Below are 16,271 nucleotides of genomic sequence, written 5' to 3'. Positions count from 1 at the left end.
CTGGGAAAATTGAACAGGCACATTCAAAAAAATGAAGCTGAACTGCTACTTTACACCACACACAAAAATTAACTCAAAATGGATTAAAGACTTGAATATGAGACCTGAAACTAAACTCCTAGAAGAAAACATACGTGGTAAGCTCCTTGACATAGGTCTTGGAGACGATTTTTTAAATCTGTGCCAAAAGTAAAAGCAACAAAAGCAAAACTAAACAAGTAGGACTACATCAAACTAAGAGGCTTCCACACAAAGGAAGCTGTCAACAAAATGAAAAGGCAACCTACTGAATGGGAGAAAAATATTTGCAACCCATATATCTGATAAAGGGCTAATATCCAAAATATATAAAGAACTCATACAACTCAATAGCAAAAAACATACAATCCAATTAAAAAATGGGCAGAAGATCTGAATAGACATTTTTCCAAAGAAGACATAGAGCTGGTCACTACATACATAAAAAAAAAAAGCTCTACATCATCAGGGAAATGCAAATTAAAACCACAATGAGATATCATCTCACATCTGTTAGAATGGCTATTATCAAAAAGACTAGAAATAACAAGTGTTGGCAAGGATATGGAGAAAAGGGAAACCTTCTGCATGGTGGGAATGTAAATTGGAACAGCCACTGTGAAAAACAATAGGGAGGTTTGTCAAAAAATTAAAAAATAGAACTAGAACTACCATATGATTCAGCAATTCCACTTCTGTATATTTTTCTGAAGAAAACAAAAATACTAATTTGAAAAGATACATGTACCCCCATGTTTATTGCAGCGTTATTTACAAAAGCCAAGATATGGCAACAACCTAAGTGTCCATCATTGGATGAAAGGATAAAGAAATTGTGATACCTATCTACCTACCTATCTATCTATCCATTTATCCATACACTTACATATAGGAATATTATTTGGCCATAAAAAAAGAATGAAATCTTGCCATTTGGATGGACCTTGAAGGCATTATGCTAAGTGAAGTAAGTCAGACAAAGACAAATACTGTATGATCTCTCTTACATGCGGAATCTAAATATACACACACACACACACACACACAGACAACACACACACACACACAAACACATACATGTATTTTAAAACTAAGCTCATAGATACAGAGAACACATTGGTGGTTGCTACAGCCAGGGGGTTAGGGGTGGGAGAAATGGGTGAACTGTTTTTGTTTTTTGTTTAAATGAATTTAATTTTTAAAACACTAAGAAAATTTGAATAAACTATGAACAGTACTTAATAATAATGTATCAATATCAGTTCATTAATTTTAACAAAGGGACCATGCTAGTGTAAGATGTTAGGGGAAATTATGGTGGTGAGAGAGAGTATTATGGGGATTCTTTACTATCGGCTCAATTCTTTTGTAAATCTAAAAACAAACAAACAAACAATGGCCTATCTTTTATTAGGTGCCCATCACATTTTTCATGTTTAGAGGTATGCCATGAGCTCAGACCCAATTTATTCAAAGCCATTTTTTTTTTCTGGTTCCATGTTCATTACTTAACATAACCCCAATAAAATAGAGGCAGAAGGCTTAACATGATGCATGTTGTTCTTACAGCTCAGCTAGTTCTAAAAGCCCTTAATAATCAAAATGTTTATTCAACTAGCTTATAAACCTGAAATTATAAGCAGAATTATTTTTTTAGATGTTAAAAGACAGTAGCCAAAAAAAAAAGAGGGAGGGAAAAGGGAGTGGGGATATTAGAAAGGCATCTTGATCAACAGAGACACTGGATTGTCCAATTGTTTTATTGAAGCAATGAATAACCTAGTTCCCAGGACTAACCCCAACATTAGAAACTACTATGTAACTTTAGGCAAATTATTTAATATCTGTTGATTTCTATTTCTTACTCTGTAAAATAGGGGTAAATTTCAGGCACCAACTGCTTTCTTTATCCCTACACTGGCTAGGATCTTTTAAAATGTATTCCCTGAGCCAAAACCTCACCCACATGCCATCAGTTATTTTCCCTCCTTTTTCCTGTCTCCTTTACCTCTGCAGAGAAATAAAATTAGCAGTCAAAGTTAAACAAGCCCAGTGGGCAAGACAGTCTTTGGTTGAAGGAAAGGGATGGAGTAAGTTGTGTTAAAGTGCTCATTTGGCCCCAAAGATTCATTGTTGGGACACTACCTCCCACAACTAGATCCACTGGAATTTTTCTCAGGAAAATGGATGACTGTTTTAAGATAGACATGCCCTTTAAGCTGGTCTCAAATCAAAATAAATTTAGGATATTCAAAAACACCCTACAGGATTTTCCCTGTGGAGTCTAAATAAATCACTGGCCAAATTTTCCAATTTATGCTCTGCTGCTAAATGGGACATTCTAAAAAAAAAAAAAAAAATCAAGTTTTAATTTCTACATCTGGAAAAGGAGTATAGGTAAAAGTCTTCACTTTATATTTTCACCCTTCTCTTTTCATGGTAGCATTCATTTGCTTGACAGAATTTAAAAGCATGCTGTTTGGGAAAGACCACCCCTAGAGAAGAAAGTTGAAATAAAACCTAATTTTCTAATAAACTTGAAAGTCTGCTAAAGACAACACTATATCGCCTGATTAGTGACTTTGTGGGTCTTTTTAAAAAATGTATGTTTTAATACATAATTACAGAGGCATCAATAATATCCCCAAAATATATGCATATCAAGTTTATAAAATCATGATTATTTTCACACCTAAAAGATCTATTTCAGAGCTCCAAAACTGTTAACACCCCTATTGCATTTAAAATATTATTAAATCTATAAAAACTCATAAATATAACATTTTTAGCAATTCATATACCAGGTAAATGAGAAGTTGTATTAGTTTGTACACTACACTGTATACATAGGCTGTCATTTCATACCATAAGGCATTTTTTAAAAAAATAAGAACACCAGAAATGCTCAGGAATCAGTTTTTGGATTTTATAAAGCACTGATGCATTGATTCTATTAATGTTTTTATTTGATTTTAAATGTGAATCAATTATTTTAAGACCAATAACAATGGCTATGGAGGCCATGAAATTGTTGTGTTCATGGCATGTCATACAAGGTAAGATGGAAATTTTCATTCAAATAGTCTGTTCCATCAAAGAGTTTCAATTCTCAAATAAAAATATAAACAAAAGATTGTTCACTTCAACTGACTTCCCTAAGGTTTATGCATAGTTAACACAAAACTTTACAAGACGTAAAAATAAAAAATTACTGGACTGATTAAGTGTGGCAAAATGGTTTGTTCCCTATAAAGAAAATGAACTTAATTCCCACAAAGTTTAATTAGCATTTAGTAGCTGGTACCTACCAAATTGAGGGACAGCCTGATTCTGCAGGTTAACTGTAAAGCAGAGTTAGGAATTGCATATACTGGGGGTTAAGAGCATTAACTTTGATGTCAAAGTTAGATTGAATCACAGTTCAATCCCAGTTCTGCCATTTAGTAGATTAGCAATCTTGGGTAAGTCACGTACCCATTCCAAACCTGACTTTCCTAATCTGTAAACTGGGGTAAAAAATACCTCACAGCAAATGCATGGGGGTTAAAAGAGATCCTGTAGAAAACATTTTTTAATAGTTCAATAATTACAATTATTATTTCTTACCATTTAGAAAACTTGAATTCTACCTCCAGTTAAAAATTATTTCTTAATGGAAGGATAAGGAAAAATTTCAATTACTTTTACATAGTGTAAGCAATACTTATTATACCATATCAGTAAAGCACTTTGTGGCCCTCAAAGCTAAACATTATCACTTAACATAATAGAAACCGGGTAAAGATTTATTGGATTAGGGAAAAAATAATATGATATAGTAGAAAGAGTACAGGCTCTGAATCCTGGCATTGACACTTAACAGGTATGTGAACCTGGCAGTTTATAAGCTTCAGGGTTTTTGCCTGTAGCATAGGCAGAAAATAGAGTATACAACAGAGTTATAAAGATTAAATTAAGCAATTTACGTGAAAGGTGCCCAGTAACTTCCTTTTTCCTTAATTTTGGTGTTACACGGCGAGAGTGGTAATTGTTGTTTTTCAAGCCTAAACTTTTCTTACATAGCTGTACCAACTTACCCTTCTATGTAAAGTGAGATTATGTTTAGTGAAGGAATAATGTGAATGATGAGAAGGAATTCAGGTGCAACAGTAAATATATTTTAACAATATACCCTAAAAACAAGAGCAATGAATCTCAAACCTTGCAATATTATTAGAATCTATGAAGTAGTTTTTGTAAAATACAGATGCCTGACTATCAAAGATTCTGATTTAGGATATCTGGGAGTAGAACCTAGAAATCTGTGCATTTAAAAATCTCCTAGCACAATATGATGTATAATAGCAAAGGCAAGTAGTGTTTTCTAACATGTGTGGACCAGCTGAAATCCAGGATGGAACCCTATTAGGGATGGAGCTCCAAAATCTGAATTGTAACAAACACCCATGGTAATTCTTCAGTACACTAAAGTTTAAGAACCATTGGACTAGAGTCCAATACTACAATACCAAAAAGGTTTATAAAATTTTTTCATCATATTTGGTTATTTAAAATTTTTACCTTCTATTTTAAGAAATATCACTCTCAAAAATGAACTTACCAAAGGATATATTGTACAGCACAGGGAAACATAGCCATTGTTTTGTAATAACTTTAAATGCAGTATAATCTATAAAAACAGTGAATCACTATGTTGTATACCCGAAACTAGTATAGTATCATAAATCAACTTCAGTTAAAAAAATGAACATATGAATGATGCATAAAAAATTTATCTAAAGGAAACACTAATTTTAGGCTCATAAGCATTACCATTATTATTGTTATTGTTATTATTCTTATTATTACAGGTTTTTTAATCAAAACTTAGAAAACTGGGTAAACATATCATCTCTGAAGAGCCTATACCACTGAGAAACACTCCAACTAACAAATGCTAGGAATTTCTGTGTTCTTCAAATTTGTGTGTTTTGCTTTGATTTAGGTTTCTATTACCCATTCCTTCTTTAATTAGAGCAGTAAAAATAAATAAATAAATAAATAAACATTCTTAAACTGGTATAGTGCTTTACTATTTATAAAGAAATTCCATATACATTGTAATTTAATCTTCACAATAACCCTGTGAGGTAGACAGGAAGGGTAACATTTATTATCACCTTTCTGCAAATAAGAAAACCAAACTTAACCAGCCTAAGCAACTTGCCCAAAGTCATACAGTTTGCTATTTAAGGTAATATATGGACTGAAAACCCCAGATGTAAATTCCATGCAAAAATTCTTAAATTTAAAACTAAGCACTGATTTTTAAGTGTTATAAAAAAATTTTTAATAGCATAAAACAGTCTCTAAATTGCAAGTTGTCTATAGTCCTATACCGAAGCATAGTTCATTGTGGTATTTAAATTTATTGTAATTTATTTATTTTATATTTAAAGGTTAGAAGGAAAGTGGAGCTCAATTAGCCAAAATCAAGCAAAAATATTGACAAAAAATTGGACTATCCATCAGTTATAATATTTACACTGCCCATTTGCAGTTCTGCCCTGTATAAGAAAAGCCCTTGTGTCTCAGTTTCCTCTTCTAAAACATGAAATAGCAAACAGTACTTTCAAAGGCTAGCAATTTAATTTTCAACAATCATGGCACGTTAAAAACTGTTAAACCAAACATACAACTAGAGTAACACTAGTATGTGTCTAATCCCTATTAAAAACCCTGAATAAAAAGTACCTTAGGGCTTCCCGGGTGGCGCAGTGGTTGAGAGTCTTCCTGCCGATGCAGGGGACACGGGTTCATGCCAGCCATGGCTGCTGAGCCTGTGTGTCCGGAGCCTGTGCTCCGTAACGGGAGAGGCCACAACAGTGAGAGGCCCGCACACCGCAAAAAAAAAAAAAAAAAAAAAAAAAAAAAAAAAAAGTACCTTAAAATCAAGTAGCCCAGCCTGCTCATTTTATGCATGGGAAACAAACCTAGAAAAGTTAAGCATCTTCCCCAGGATAACACAGCAAATTGCTGTAAAGGTAGAACTAGAGATTAACTATCTTTACCCCAAAGTCAACTACAATATACACTCGTGAAAAGGCAGTATTGTTTTCAAAATCAAAAAGAGAAATAATCATTTTTAATGTGAGAGAAAGTAAATTTATAAAGGGATGTTTGGAAAGTAGGTGGTATCAGAAGGTATTTTTCCAAAGAGAAAAAGCTCTAAAATTATTTAAAATTTAAAAAATAAACAATAAAAATAAAACAAGTTATAAACAAGCCAGACATAATCATTTATTCAGACCTCAAACATCTGAGTGCCTCTGGGCTGAATGCCAAAGAAAGTTCTAGATGCAGAAGGATGAATAAGACACAAACACTACCCTGGAGGAACTCATGGTTTAGTTGAAAGATATGCTTACAAACAATGGCAGTACAATGTGAAAAGTGCTGTTACCAAGGTATGCCTATAAAAGTTGCTCTGAGAATGTGCTGGAAGGATCACCTCACTGTCTGAAATGATTGGGCTGAGGCTTTACAAGTGGTAAGAATTATGTGAATATCTCCAACAACCCCTGCCTTCTTCATCCCCCTCTCTAAATTGAATGCATCCCTGTTTGTGCCTGGAATTTTTAAAGTATTTTTAATATACACTGGAATGAGAGAAGGGGTAAAGTGAACACATCCTAACTTCTCTTTGGGTAGTAAGAATTGCCAAATACACTAAAACATAGATTTTCGTGCAGCTACTGCAAAATCAGAGTTTGAAACAATGTGCCCAATTTTTGCAAATATCCTGTTCTTTCCTTTTCACTGTGTCATGTATCAGGTACTCTCACAGCAATAGGGACACAAGGTGGCACTGTCGTGCTGATATTCATTTCAGGACCCTTTCAAACTGGACAAATTGGAAAGAGGTAAGAGGCCCTATTGCAACAACTAAAACCAGAGTTGTAATACTGGCCTTCTCCTAGGTCTACCAGCATTAATAGTGGCCACAGAAGGAGCAAATCATTTTGCATTTCACGACTATCACATCATGCCTGTATAGAAGAGAACATATTCTCTGATGGTTTCTGCAAAATGTCATATGTGTGTTCACAGCTCGTCCAAACACATAAAGCACAGCTTTGCCAACAGAAAGTTGGAAGTGAGCTGTTTACTATGGGCAAGGCCATGGGCATGGACCACCTCTCCACCTAGTGGCCAGTGGGGAGGAATGGAGCCTTAGTAACCATGTTGTGCTGCATTCAGTTGAAAGTAGCCCTTTTTATCGGAGTATAGTTGATTTACAATGTTGTGTTACTTTCTGCTGTACAGCAAAGTGAATCAGTTATACATATACATATATCCACTCTTTTTCAGATTATTTTCCCATATTGTCCTTTTTTAAATTTTTTTTCTCTGGCTGCACAGAGTGGCATGTAGGATCTTAGTTCCCCGACCAGGGATTGAACCGGCGCCCCCTGAAGTGGAATCGTGGAGTCTTAACCACTGGACCGCCAAGGAAGCCCTGTGTATTATTTTATTTTATTTATTTTTTAATAGGTCTTTATTCTATAAAATATTGAATCACTATGTTGTACACCTGAAACTATTGATAATAGAATTTGTAAGTTAACTAAACTTAAATTTTTAAAAAATAGTGTTCAAAAAAAATAAATTAAATAATGCACAGATTAAAAAAAAAAAGTAGCCCTTTTATCAAACCACCCATAGGCAATTATGTCACTTTGTCTGACAAATGACAACTTTTGGTTTATTGCATTCATTGAATTATTAAATAGACCCAATAATATACTGTGATATATACTGAGGACAACAACAACCAAAAAATTAAAGTACGTGTGTGGTCTCTCAGATCACCTAAATTCCCTTTATTCTTCCATCACTACCAACCTAAACTTTTCTCCATATATTTGTGATTTATAGGTAGAAAATGCAAACAGAATTACAAATATATATATATAGCTATTTATAATAAAAGCACACAATCTTTAAGATAAAAGAAAATCTAAAAAAGAGATTAGATTTTCCCTTCATTTTACAGGCAAGGAAACTGAGGAACAGAGAGATTATGATTTATTCGAAGTCATATAGTCAGTTAGGACTAGACCTCCAAATTTAACTACTTTAAATCCTTTTTGGCATTAGTTAATGCCTCCTATTCTCTAAGGCACTGTTTTTTGTTTGGTTGGTTGGCTGGTTGGTTTGGTTTGGTTTGTTTACCACACCATAGGGTTTCTCTCAACATACTAGGAAAAAAATTAGTTTCTAAAACTTTCATTCATGTATTTTCATGCTAAGTTGATAGGATTGTTAATAAGTCCTAGCACATCTTTATATTCATGGGTATATTCTGAGCCTATTATAAGAACATGCTCTTTTTTAAACTAAGGAATTATTCACATTCATTTAACATTTAAAAACAAAGCAGCAAGTGGGCAGGGAATGGAATAGACATGCTGGTCAAAACCACTATACAAAAATGGTTTCAGAAAGCCACTCTAAAAAGAAATCTGAATCCTTTCAGACTGATAGGAAGTTTAGAGTTGTTTTTGTTTTGTTTCATATAAAAAGTATTTAACTTTATTTTATTTTAAGAGAGGAAACACACACACATGCATACACACACACAGAAAAACTTTTCAGTCGATCATTTCATCCATTTTAATTAAAATCATGATGCTGTTCTGTGGCATGCCTTGGGAATGGTTTGCTGGGAAGGCTTCTCATCAAAACAAATGAAAGCTGTCCACCAACTATGAAAATCTGCTCACAACTCCAAACCCAAGGCTTAAAAGGAAAAAGGTATGAAGAAAACCTGGCAGTGAATGTATTAGAAATGTGATTCGTTATGACTTTCTCTCCTATGATCTTCTCTTGGCAGTACCACTGGATTCTGTCTTGGAGTGGAGGGAGAATTTAGGTAGATCTGTTTTAAACAGTCATAGGGAGAAGAGAATGCTGTGTCCAACAGATTAGATGGCTTTTATTGAGGGTTGGGGAGAAAGTCTTTTTCCTTCATTAGACTTACACATTTAGAAGCTTCAAAAGCCCCCACTCTCTCCACCCTCAGCTTTACTTATATTCTTATCTCCATTTGCTTCTTAATCATCTCTATTCTCCTCCCATCTAGAGACAAGGTGAAGGGATAAAGATCTTTGTTGATTTGAGGAACTAGAAAAAGTAAGAACTATTCCAACTCTTCTTGCCCAATCTAAAGCTGGGTGATAAGTGCAAACAACCAAGAAGATGGAAATATTAGTAAATATGTTCAAACCCAAAGTACATTTACTGGGCCAAAAAGAATTTTACTATGTCCAGTTTTTAAAAACAACAATAACCAAAATAACAACAACAAACCCAACAGTATAAAGCTACCCATGAGACTATATTACCTAGTTCCTATTTAAACAATAAAAGAGAGGACCATATTCTCACTGTTTAAATGTCTTGGTGTCTAAATAAGGGGGTTTTGTTTGTTTATAATAACCATACAGTTTTTATATACATACATACTATCTACCAAAAAAACTGCATAGCCTAGGACATTCATAGTTTTCTGCTAGTAATAGATTTTGTTTTGTTTTGTTTTTTTACTAAGTTTTAATTTGGTACCTGAGCAAACTGACAATATTACTTTAATTTTCTCCTACTTGCATTCCATTTACTGGAAAGAAGCTCATACTATAAAAGGAATTTGCCAACAACAAATCATAGTTTGATTACAACAGTAATTCACAGAACATTTCTGAAAGGAAAGGAAAAAATAGCAAATATCCAGGCTCATTTAGTAAAAAACTAAAGCCTTCTGAACATTAGAGAGAATTAAATTTTAAATAATTTAAATTCAAACACAGTTTAAAAAAAAGTTTAGATGACAAATTTCTAAAAAACAAAATAATACTATTATGTATAAGATTAATAATTATCATTTTTAGTTTCAATTTATTGGACATCTTTTTAATTTCCAAAAACCCCAAGCTCCATTAAATAGTTTTATATTTGTTGAATGCAAATCCTTACATTAGTTATTTAATTTGAAAAGCTTTCAAATAAATTCTTAACATTTTAAATGCATAATGTGTAATATGTATGTTCAATTCATCATACCTCATGACAGAATTATTCAGTGGCAAAATTACTTTTACTATCAAGAAGATAAACACATTATGCTATAATTACCACCTTCCCCATCAAAGTTTCAAAGGTTAAGACTTAATATTCAGAAATTAGTAATAATATCCGCAGTTTCCATCTGGTAACTAGATGGATCAATGAATTCAGCCCTTGTTCCTATATCAGTATACTCACTTGGAAGTCAGCAACTAACTTTCCCAAAGTTAAAGCAGTTATATAAGGGTTGCTTTGGTTAACTGAACTACAGAACACCCCAAGCTGAAGTTTCAATTGAGTGTCAAAAGATTCCAGAAAGGCAAGGTCCACGTCCTCGAGCTGATTACTTTCAAGTGAACTGTAGAATCACAAAAAGGCTTGATCCTGGAGTAGAAGAGAGGTTATGAAGCCAAAGTCAAGCATAATTTTTCCACAGTTTAGTGCAGAAATAGCAGGCCACTTATTCATTATTACAGTTGAACAGCCAGAGTGGCAGAAAAGCCCTTTTTTCTTATAGGCCCTTGAATGTTGTTTCCAACATCTGCCGTAGTGGTTACAGATACACGATAGTAATAATAGATGGCATTATTTCTTCCCACAATCTCAAAAGATTGCCTATGTTGAAATTAGAAGTAATAGAGCTCAAGGAATATATTTTGATACATTAAACATAATTGGCATCCATGTTATTTGATGATTAAATGTATAATACCTATGTTACAGGAAAACATGAATTCAGGCTTTCTCTAGAAATTCTAGGATATAGATATTGCCCTTGGGTTTTTGGTAAAGAATTAAAAGGATTTTGTTAGTTATTTGGCATTGCTATAATCCCTGAGGATTCTGCAAAATGCTAGAAATTACTTAAGCAATGGAAATGCATGAAACATAGGTTTTCAAGAAAATTGCAAATTTCTGGTTTTGCCAAATAACCTAGGAATTGTATATGTGATTTGAAAGTTTGGAGCAAAGAATCAAATGGCCAATGCTGACTGTAGTAACACTGTAAATAATACCTAGTGATTGCATAAGCTAACCGAAATGGCTTATACAACATGAAAAAAAAAATCATATAAAAGGGTTGATTTCTAATTTAAGAATAACTTTTGCATGTACACATTTGTTCAACTGCTAGTGTTTATTGTTCTTGATGTAGGGTCAACTATTACTATGTAAGCAATGTATGATTTCTATGTGCTTGCAATAGTCACATGGCCATGTAAATGGAAATATTTAGGTTTTCTTTTCAACGCTATGAAACTTTTCATGCTTATTAGATTCTCACTGGCTAAGGACCTTAGGATGAACGTACTAGTTTATTCTTTTGTAAAAGTTTAATAAAGTGTACTTTCCATTGAAAAATGTAGTTTGTTAAAATATAGTTCTAAAGTGGCCTCCAAGACAAGTCAGCTCTAATATCCATGATCAACTTTTAGACCTAAGGAAGGCACCCTTGGGACTGAAAAAAGGCTGGAACTAGTGGCATTCAAAGAATGTCAACATCAGTCCTTCCTTTGCTGGCAAGGATCACTAGTTAGCCGTCAGCCAGATGCTGCTTCCACACACCTTGCCAGACCCTGGGGCAATGCATTTGCTCAGGGTCCGAACTTGGCTCCTATGTGGCAGCATGACTAGCTGTTACTCAAGCTTGGTCAAGTTCATGAACACATCCACTGATAATTTCTATATTTATAGAAAGCCAGAACATGTGTAGATAATCACACAATTGGATATTTATAAAGTGCCAGATTTTATGAATACGGGAATTTGTTAATTAGCACAAGGACTAATCATTAAAATTCAAAAATAGATAAATAAACAGGAATACCATTTATTTGTTCACATTTCAGGGGAAAGTATGCAGCTGCTATCCTTTTGATGAATGTAGGCTTCTGGAGAAAAATATGAAGAAGGAAACTATCTGCAAGTTTTGAAATCTTAATGAGTAAAATCCAAGAAATTACTATATAGTCTTTACATTAAAAATAATCATAGTGATTTTCCCCTTAAAGAAAAAAAGTTTAAACCAGCATGTGCTTAGCATTTGAATTACACTGTCTTGCATTCCACTGTTTTGGTCCTTTTCAAGGAGCCATAGCTGATTTTCATCGGATAGGAGTTTAAAAGCACACACATGTCACTCAGTACCAAACTGTTTTAGCTACAGGGCATGGCAAAGCATGAAATAACTGCTTTAGAGCACTTCCTCATGTGGGTGTGTTAGATAACTGTCTGCTCCAACATTAAAACGAAACACACTGTGACCTGACCAAGACTCCAGGGCTTTCAATAGGCAGATTTCATGTGCTGATAGGAAAAGCCCACCATAACCAGCAAGGCTGGTTAATGAATTCTTCTGGCACTCTATAGCCCTCCTGTGATGCAAGCCTTTGAGCTTTCCAAATCCCTATATAGCAGAATACACTGGTTTTGAGTTTACTTATGCACATTTTATAATGTCCTGCTGTATTTAGATTGTGACAGTCCCTCCCTGAAAAGGCTAAGATTATTTTTCATACTAAAAATATTTTAAATCTACTGAAGGCTAAGAATTATAATGCAAAAGAAACATATACACATTCTAAAAATCAAGCCAACCATAAAAATGACTAAATGTTTATTTACTCTTTTATTCTTTCTAGAAGGTTAAAGGAAATTTTCATCTTCTCTTAAAAACCTCTGTTTTTTGTTTGCTTCTAATTAACATAAACATGCTTAACATGAAATTTTAAGATGTCATATCTGCAAAGAATCTGTGATTTTTTTATCCATACATGTATGAGAATATGTACATAAGCATACATACATATACACAGATATCTCCTCACATACATGTGTACAGAAAAAAAAATTATTGGTCAAGAGATATATTAAAGATTTCTTTTGAAAAAAGGGTAGAATTTTAGGTAGTTCTCATAATATTAATATAGAAAATGACAGGTGCATGAGACATGCACAGTTTTGACATTAGTTTTAAAACAAATGTTTGGGTCAAGAGTATGAAATGGAGAAAATTACATTTGAAACACCATATATTGCATACCATATGAACATACACTTTCAACAGATTCCCCCCACAGTTCCCCTTTAGACCTTCAGGGTTAAAAAAAATCCCTGACAGGCCCTGACTGAGTATACTTAGCATCTGTACTACTCTTGGTCAAAGCTGGCCTTCCAGTTTAGGTAATATAAGTAAATTAAAAGTTTAGGTAATATAAGCAAATTAAAAGTCTCTGAATAAATTTTTTAAAAGAAAGGGAAAAAAGACTTTTAGCAGCGAAAGTTCACCACCCTCTAGGAATAATGGATTTTTAATAAACATTTTACTAGGTTTGAACCTTGAGAATGTGTTTGGGAATCTGCTCTGGCGTCCCAGGTGGGTTAAGAATATTGCTTTATGGACTTCTTTGTGTTGTCAGAGAGGCCTAATGGAATTTTAAAAAAGAAAGAAAGAAAAGAAAGTCTGCCACTTCTATTAAATAAATAATTTATTATGAAAAAGGTGATTGTTATTATCAAAGATCTCTATAGATTAGCATCCATTTTCTATCACTGCTTAATGTGTAGGCTGAAAACATCTGCGTATCTTACCACCTGACTTAATTTTTATCAAAGGAACAACAGTTTTACTTTTGGACAAATCCAAATAAAACTCCACTAAGGAGACCATTTCAAATGGACCTATTTAACTACTTCTTTGAATTTTGAAGAACACTGTTCTGGGAAAACTCTTCAACAATGTCACCTAGTTGTGAATGCAACTTTTCCCACCATAAAAAAGAAAAATAAATAATAAAGGAAAAAGAAAGCACCTCAAAACTATGTTTGAAATAACAAGTGCATTATTTATAGTTCTCGAAATGTTAAATGAATACTTACAGTTGTTGCATAATATGGCCTGATACACTTCATAGCTTCCACTTTGTAAAAAGACGGCCAGCCCCCCACTTCTCCCTCCCCAAGCATAAATAAACAGTAACATACTGAAAGGAAACTGTCCTAGGATAAAAACTGCTTGTTAAGAAAGTTTGCAATCTTACTAACCACAGTGATATCCCTACAAATGTAAAAGTCCATCTGCAAAATACAAGTTACAAAACAGAGTAGCTTATTCCTTTCAGAATACCCCCCACATGTAGTATAGAAGAGTATGTAATAATAAAAATAATTACTAGATTTTTACCCACCCTCAGTGACAACCCCTCACCTTATGGTCAATGCCATCCAAAAAACATACTGGCAAAAAGTATTCAACCTGCTTCGAGGATTTAAACTGTAAATATGAACTTTAAACTTCAATGTAAAACAAAGAACAAGAGTCTCACTTTAGTAATACCCACGCTGTCACTGCAGCTAAAACTCATTGGCACATTACTAACAAAACCCATTTAGCAATAAATAAGGACAACATGATATATAGACAGACAGATGGAACTGCATAAACAGACAAGAAAAGCAAAGAGACTGACAAACATACGAAGGGTCTGTTTTAAAAGAGTGAAAGATACTGATTTATTTGGGACTTTAGTAAGAAAAATAGGTTTGTTTGTAATTATTTTAAAAGTAATTAAACTAAATCACAAGGGCACACCCTTAAATAAGTAGGAAGAAAATTAGTAGAGAATAGGCCTCCTATAGATGTTCTAAATTTTAAGCTAGCAATACCTCTGTCAAACTTAAATCTAGAAATTAAAATTCGATGGAGAAAGAATAAAAGCACTGGGGGCTAAAGGAGATGATAGGTAGAGGGGGGATTGAGGAAGCAGGATTTTTTTTTTGAAAGTTGTCTGCCCTACCTTCTTCCCCAGCGCTGAGTTTCTCTTCTCATAATCGGTGTCTCCCTGGAAGTACAGTGTGAGTGGTAATGACTGCCTGCCTCCCTAATGAGTCCATTTTCCTGCTCTTGATGTTGTGTATATACACACACTGCAACCTACCTTATAAACCACAGAGACGGGAAGAGAGAGAGAGAGCAAGGCAGGGGGTGGGGGGCAGAGAGGGAGAGAGAGACAGAGACAGAGCAAGCGAGTGAGAGAGAGAGGGAGAGAGAGAGAGAGAGAAGAGGAGAGAGAGAGAGAAAGAAAAACAGAAGGAAACAGAGAGAGAAAGGCACAGACAAAGCCCTCCTACCAGACAGCAGACAGCCTTCCTTCCCCTATCCAGCAAAATGCAACTCGTCTAATGCAGCAACAGGTTCAGTATTGCCAGACTAACAGAGTGAAAAAGGTATATTCTCTATATCATTACTGCTTGCAAATAAACAGTTTAAGAGCAGCTGGCTCCACCTTCTTTATTTATGCTCCATTATGAGGAATGTATTGTTTCAGTTCTGGCACACAGTACATGTAATTATCATAAATACATTTTTTGCATATTAGCAGGAAATAGTGAAATACATAGCTTATTTGTGCAATCTTTTAAATTTATTTTTTTAATGTGAGAAGAGTGTCAACAAATCTGCTCTGACAAAAGCCTAGTAATGATTTTAAAGTCAGAGCAGTCTTAAAGGAGGCTCTGAAAAAAACAGACTCCATACAATAGGAAAACTGATCTCAGACAAAACTGATAACTGCAAAGAAGAAATCATTGCTCAGTAAATAAATCAAGACCATAAGCAACATTGCAGACAAAAGCAGAATTAAGTTTAATTAAGTAACTAATAGATTGGTACTCTAGAAGAAGGCAGATTGGTTTATTTGAAGCATCTCTGTAAAAAAACACCACAATGCAATGTACTCTGTGTGAACAGGTGCAATGCATATAGTACATAGTGTTACAACAATAGAAATAAATCCCACAAGGAGCTTCCATCACAAGCAGGGCAAGATTTCACAGAATATGGATCTGAAACCACAGCAGAACTCCCTTGTTCTTTTATTAGGAGGAAAAAAATAAAAATAATCAATGCTTCCTTAAAAGAAAAAAAAACTGTTTTTCTTTGTCTAATGCCTCTAACCGTTTTTTTGTCTACATGCTAGAACCAAAATAATGCTGATATTGCACTCCTTACCCCATCACGTGTTTCCCCACCCCTTCCCCCATGCCTTTTCTTATTTCACAAGTGATACATTTGCAGCTATGGAATTACAAAGATCAGAAAACAGAACTAGTTTCAAGCCCTTCTCCTTGTCCCCCAATTTTTTTAAACT

General features: G+C 34.1%; 1 protein-coding gene across 1 annotated transcript in view; it reads right to left on the bottom strand.

Annotated features, from left to right (window-relative positions):
• LOC102976707 (uncharacterized) overlaps positions 1-15,014 on the bottom strand; it is a 214,498-nt gene extending 199,484 nt beyond the window's left edge. The window contains exon 1 of the mRNA XM_055085168.1: positions 14,919-15,014. Within this exon, the coding sequence (XP_054941143.1) occupies positions 14,919-14,950 (32 nt within the window). The 5' untranslated portion in view covers positions 14,951-15,014. The remainder of the gene's footprint in view (positions 1-14,918) is intronic.
• Positions 15,015-16,271: the final 1,257 nt, after the last annotated feature.

Source organism: Physeter macrocephalus, chromosome 1 (assembly GCF_002837175.3).
Source record: "Physeter macrocephalus isolate SW-GA chromosome 1, ASM283717v5, whole genome shotgun sequence".
NCBI lineage: Eukaryota > Metazoa > Chordata > Mammalia > Artiodactyla > Physeteridae > Physeter > Physeter macrocephalus.
The sequence above is the reverse complement of the archived record's forward strand: the minus strand, read 5'-3'. Positions and strand labels throughout refer to the sequence as shown.